Source organism: Melanotaenia boesemani, chromosome 17 (genome assembly GCF_017639745.1).
Source record: "Melanotaenia boesemani isolate fMelBoe1 chromosome 17, fMelBoe1.pri, whole genome shotgun sequence".
Lineage (NCBI taxonomy): Eukaryota > Metazoa > Chordata > Actinopteri > Atheriniformes > Melanotaeniidae > Melanotaenia > Melanotaenia boesemani.
The window spans coordinates 16663548-16669851 of NC_055698.1; the positions used below are offsets into that span (position 1 = coordinate 16663548).

The 6304-nt window shown below is 41.6% G+C and overlaps 1 protein-coding gene across 1 annotated transcript; it reads right to left on the reverse strand.

The window, feature by feature from the left end:
• Positions 1–390: 390 nt before the first annotated feature.
• On the reverse strand, positions 391–2444 carry lratd2a (LRAT domain containing 2a). The gene has a single exon (XM_041967379.1). It carries the CDS (start codon positions 2011–2013, stop codon positions 1189–1191), a length of 825 nt encoding a protein of 274 aa, XP_041823313.1. The 5' UTR covers positions 2014–2444; the 3' UTR covers positions 391–1188.
• Positions 2445–6304: the final 3860 nt, after the last annotated feature.

Below are 6304 nucleotides of genomic sequence, written 5' to 3' on the forward strand. Positions count from 1 at the left end.
ACTCCAGCTTTGAGTAAGTGTTTATGTGTCTGTATCAAAAGTGTGCTTTAGTCTGCCTCCCCCTAAATGATTTCTATAGCTGCATAACTAAAAGAGTAAATGAACTAACCATTACTTGTAATTTATAGAACTTTTAAAAAACATTATTGGGTGTTCTTTGTAAGACAGAAATGTGGCTGACTTTTAAGTTTAAAGGCCTAAAACTTTGCTGCTGAAGTTGGTTTGTGTTCTCAGTAAAAGAGAATAACTTTCCCAAAACCCCACATAAACTTGCGATCTGATTGCTTAGTAGTTTTAAAGAGTTTTAAACAATCACAAGTATTATACTTGATATTAATAATAACACTGACAGATTACAAGATTATAATAAATTAAGAATTACGAACATGCTTTCAATGTGGAAAGGCAAAAAAATTTTTACTGTTTAAACTCAGAAATGACAAATTTCTTGTAATCACTGATATGACAACAGAATAAGCCCTTGAAATGTGAAGCACAGAACAATGCTGTCGGTTCTTAGAGCCTCGAATAAAACATAACAATGGAAATAAAGGCAGCTCTTTTCAAAAAGACACAGTAACTTATTATTTACTCAAAGAACACTTAACACCTAAAGACTTTAAAAAGTGTAGCACAAAGTCCACAACATTTTCTTTGCATGTGCTGGTGTGAAAATTACCCCGAGAGGCAGAACGTATCCTGTTTTTATTCAGCCAACAGCTCTGACAGTTTGCTGTCTGGGTGAGCCGAGATGAAATTAAACCTAAATTGGATCAAGTAATGAGACAAGCTATAAATAGAGGAATGTTCACTCTACTTATAGAATCATAACTCTGAATCAGATTTATAAAGCTTTCATAAAACTACATATTCTATGTGTAAGGATGTTCCAGAGGAAAATGATTCAATCAATTCAATTTATCTCATGCAGTTGAATTCTTATTTGCTAAGGCAATTTAGCAGAGGATGCTGAGAATTGTATCTTTAAGGCAATAATAATATAAACTCATGAAAACGGAACAAAAATCCATAAACTGAATACCTTATAATTCAAGTATAAATCATGACAGCTTGGATTGGCTATAATAAATTAGGCTTGCTATAGATCAAGGACAGTGTAACACATCATGTTAAGTAAAGGCTACTCTAGCTGTAAAGCACATTTTGAAGAGAATAAGAAGGCAGACATCATTCAGCTCCGGGCTCATTTTTACTCTCCACCACGCTTCTGAAATGAGTGGCCAGCTCCTGCAGAACTGCTGTCCTGCCCAGGTGATCGTTCCTCCTCTTCTCCATGATCATGTCCTCCAAGCTTTGAAACTCTAACACGTGCGACTGTTTGTCCGACATAAATATTTTTAGCCTGTAAGGTTGTTTACCAATCCGTATCTCCCCACCCATTTTGAACTCCCTCTTGCCAAACCTGCACCAGGCTGCAAAACACTCGGAGTTTCTCCAGCTCAGCTCTCGGTCCTTCAAGCCCACCTGCTCCATCGCGTTTTGCACCACCATGTCCGGACCGAGGGCTTTGAATTTGTATAAGTCGTTCACTATCCGACACCTCCTCCCTTGACTCGCATCAGTCAGAAAGGTGTTTTTCACCTCGGCTCTGTGCAGGTGTACCACCTGGAAGTCCCCCACATACACAGCCCAGTGCGGGTACTGTCCAGTGGCGACAAACTCCACCAGATCACCGGCTTTGCATTTGTTTAGGAGGTTCTCTGGAGAGTAGACCTCCAGATATTCAGACTTTACGCTCTTCTCGTAAATGCATTCATCTCTGTTGAAGACGGCGCACGCCACCTCTTCGCGGTGATCGTAGTGTTTCTCTTCCTGATTCTTGTCTCTTTCTGTGCCATCCGCCGCACAGCCGTCCTCCAAATCGTCGTCGTCATTAGAAAATATGTAAGAGACGCCGATCCGTGGACCGTCATCCGTGTCCACGCCGTTTGGGTCCACTGTGGGAACTTCTGCGTAACTTAAATGTGACAACCTGTCCACTTGGTTCCCCATAGCGCTGCTTACCTGGGCGCAGCCTGCCTATGTAATCTGATGCCGATGGCTCTTATCGGTTGCCAGACATTACATAGCCTTCATCTGGCACGAAACCGCAGGTCCAAACTTCTCCTTTTTATCTAAATTTATACACACAAATACATCCGTTTTCTGTAGGTGTCGATAGCCTCAAAGCTCCATCAACAAGTGGAGTTGAGAGGAGAATATGAAACTGGTCAAGGAGTCAGTCAGTCCAACTGTTTCTCAGGTGGCCCCCACCTGCTGTTTTCCTGCGTAAAGTTCCAACGAAAGAACGATCCAAATCCTACACCCCAGATAAACCAGACTGCTCACAAACCGCTTACTGTGCGGCAGATCCAGCCGCTTTGAGTCGGCCCAAACGCGGATGTGCGGCTCGGCATCAACGGCGACTCTCCTCGGCAACACGCCGCTTTGCTTTTAAAGCGGAAGTGCGCGTAATTTTCGTCACTGCTCCTTTAAAATCACTCAAAAGAAAATGTTGGTTGTCACAAATGTTTTTTTTTATCTCTGCAGTGAAGTTAAGTTTAGGCGTTTATAGGCTGACTTTAACGAAAGTGAGAGACAAACAAAAGAACTAGTTTACCAGTTTGTGGGATGTTCATTTTAAAAGTTGACTTTTAAATGTTCTTTGATTTTGTTGTTCATTTTAATTGGATTAGGATGCAGTCCTTTACTTTTATGATTAAAATGTATCAGATTCACTTTCATTTTAATAAATCAGTGGAAAAAAAAATACAGTTGCAAATTATAAATGCAAACAGTGAGGATGATGTGCCAGCATCTGTGGATGCTCCTATTGTCTGGACCACCTGTCTGTCTCAGTATAAACTGCAGCTGCACAGTCATTTGCTCTCCCTTCATCCTCCAGTGGGACCATAATGTCTCATTACATTTGTAGTGGCTCATAGCCTGCCTGGACACACTCTCAGTTATGGGCTACTTTCTCACCACTGTATCCCACAGGCGAGGGGAATGTGTGTGCAGTGTGTCTCCTAATGACATAAGCTGCAGTCATGTCAGTGTGTCAGTATGAAGACGGCTGTCTTGGTAAAAGGCCCTGAGGGAAATGTTGAGATGCGGATGGCGAGGGTATGGGGGTTGGATATATTTGACTGGCTAAAGGGAAACAAGTTCTGTGATGGAGAAAGAGAAACAGAGATAGAAACTGTAATAAGGTTTATGAGCCTGAGTTTAACCAATAGTGAGTTGGTTGCTCACGGAAGGAATAACTTCATCTGCAGGTCATCCAGTGCACTAGTTTATTTAGTTTAAACAAGAAAAACGGTCTCAGTTATCACAGTAGACTTAAGAGATTAACAAGTCGGCCTTTGGGCAGCACTACTTGAGACTATCAGCTGAACTTTCTAAGAGCTGCACAGGCTCATACGATGTTATTTCCCTGTGATCCAGATCAAGTATTTTCCCCTTTAGTAGGTACGACTAGGTCAGGGTCACCAGTTTCAAATCAAGTTTCTTTAAGTGTGTCTATATCAAATTACTTTTAGTTTGCTTATTCATATATTAAGTCACAAAATGATTGAAAGGCATGACAAACTTTGAGAGTTCAGTTTTGTTTGGTCAATGAGATTTTATTGGCTAGGAAGGTTTTTTTTTGTTTTTTTTTTAAGTAAATGACAAGCAATACAAAGGAATTATGTTAACTATGTTAATAATATATATAAACGTGTTTCCAAGAAAGCTGTCAAGCAAGCTGAATAATAATAAACCAAATAAATCAACTGTTTAGATGAACTAATTACCACCCCTGGTAAAAAATATTACCAACTTATTACTGTTAAAGTGGTCCTATGAACAGACAAACAAACCATCTCTTTTGCAGTTATGCATTTATGGTCATTTTATCAGTAATCAATGGTCTGTATTTAACATCATACATCACACAGTCAGAGGTTTTATGAAAGCTAAGAAGCTTTGTTTTGCCCCCAGTGGAATTTTGGACCAGTTATTTCTTGCTACGCTCTCTGTATCTTTTGATACAGAGAGGACCAGGGTCTCCAGAGAGGACCAGGGTCTCCAGTTGCATCAATGGTGGCTCTGTAAAAGTTCACGAGCAGCTGAGAAGAGAGTCCCATCTGCTTCAGCTTCCTGAGAAAGAAGAGCCGTTGTTGGGCCTTCTTCACCAGGTGTGAAGTGTTTACAGTCCAGGAAAGGTCAGAGGAAATGTGGATGCCTAGGATCTTAATGCTGTCCACATGCTCCAGTGCCTCTCCGTGTATGCAGAGAGGTGTGTGCTCAGTCTTCCTGGACCTCCTGTAATCTACTATGACCTCCTTTGTCTTGTTGATGTTAAGAACCAGATTGTTCTCGGAACACTATTTTGTGAGACTCTGGACCTTGTCTCTGTAATGGGTCTCATCATTGTTGGATATGAGACCCACCAAGTTGGTATCGTCCGCCAACTTCACAACCATGTTGGTGGGGTGGATGGCAGAGCAGTCCTATGTGAAGGCAACACCAGCCTCTTACCCTACAGCTGCACCAAGTGGCCTCTACACTGAGGTGGAGCAACAAGGCTGCGGGTCCAGATAAGGTGTCAGGCCAGACACTAAAATCGTGTTTTGACCAACTGGCCGCAATTTTTCTGGACGTCTTCAACATGTCCCTGCAGCTTTCCATGGTTCCTGTCTGCTTAAAGTCCTCCATCATTGGGCGTGTGCCCATAAAACAACCGTTCAAGTTCAACCGCTCTCAAGTTCAAGTTGAAGTTCACGTTTATTCATATAGCGCATTTACTGTGCTATATAAATAAATAAAACCCTAACTGTCCAAAACCCTGAACAATAAAACAACTACAACATAAAACACTACACAGTAGAACAATAAACAATAAAAAACAGTAAAAAACACTCTCACTCCAGACATCATGAAGTAATTAGAGCGGATCCTCCTAAAGCACATCAAGGACGCCATCCCTGCCAGCCTGGACATCCTGCATTTCGCCTACGGGGGAGAATTGTTCTATGGAGGATGCTGTCTTCACACAGCCCTGACTCACCTGCAGCATCCCAACACCTGTGTTAAGATGGTGTTTGTGGACTTCAGCTCAGCCTTTAATGCTGGCCCTAAAGCTCCACAACCTGGGAAGGTCCTATCCTATCTTTTTCCTTCCTGCATTTCACCGTTCTATTGAGATGATGCACTGGAGTCTAACTGCCAAACAAAGTTGTGTCAAATTCAACTCTTGTACATCAATGAATTTTTCCTTTTTTATCTGATATTCATGGTTTGAATATGGATGCCTCATATCGGTCTGGCAATCAACAGATTTTCCATATGGGGTTTACTGTAGTTGTTTTGAGTAAAATATGTTCACTTAACATGAAAAGTGCAGACTTTCTCAGCCTCCTCCGAATAGCAGCTTAAGTGTTGTAGATCAGTTTTGCTCAATTAGATTTGTTGTCTTTATTGGCAGTACATATACTGAGTCCATTTACTTGTGTTTTCATCAAGTCTGATGCTAATGTGGACATTCTAGTTACTACTTAGATCAAGTGTGACATCACGAACTGACACAATAATGATGTAACATGGTTCAAGAGAGGATGATCTATTTCTATTTTCATTTAAAGTTATGTAAAGATTGTAAAGTTGCAGCAGCATGTACTGTTTAAGGGACTGGTATAATTTTACTATTCCCTGTCCTTTCATCAGCTTTGGCTCAAGTTAGCTCACATCTCATGAAGGTGCATAGTGTTTATATCCTTTTTCTTACCATATCTACATCAGCCTTGCAGCAGCACTTTCGCTTGACAGTGGGAGTCAAAAATAACAAATTAGCATTATAAATTCAGCAGATGCATCACACCTTCTCAGAGCACCTAGGTTTATATCAGTACAGCCTGAAAGTGTTAGGAAATAAACCATTAGAGCAGTGACATGCAGTCCATTTGACCCCTCCTTGCAGCTTTTTATCCTCAGGTGGCGTGACCCAGTTTACGCCCCCGGTGTCCCTCTCGTAACACAGTGTAATTTCTGGAGCTGGGAAATTAGTGGAGCAAAGAGGCCTGGGAGACAGAGTCAATTAGGCAGGGCTCCACCTGTCCGGTGGGGCACAGCAAGCCAGACTCACACCTTAATCTTCCTAACAGAAAACGTGAGCTTTTCATAGTTTTTCAGAGGGCTTTACAACCATGTATCATGCATGGTGTTTTTCAGCTCAGTGTATACTTGAGACAGATGGACAGAGCATCCGGACCACTGTGTCCTGGGCACCATCTGTTCCACCTGGCCTAAGATGATGTAATGT

Bases quoted from the DNA above. Each gene is read 5' to 3' on its own strand.
- lratd2a (XM_041967379.1), bottom strand. From the start codon at position 2,013: ATGGGGAACCAAGTGGACAGGTTGTCACATTTAAGTTACGCAGAAGTT.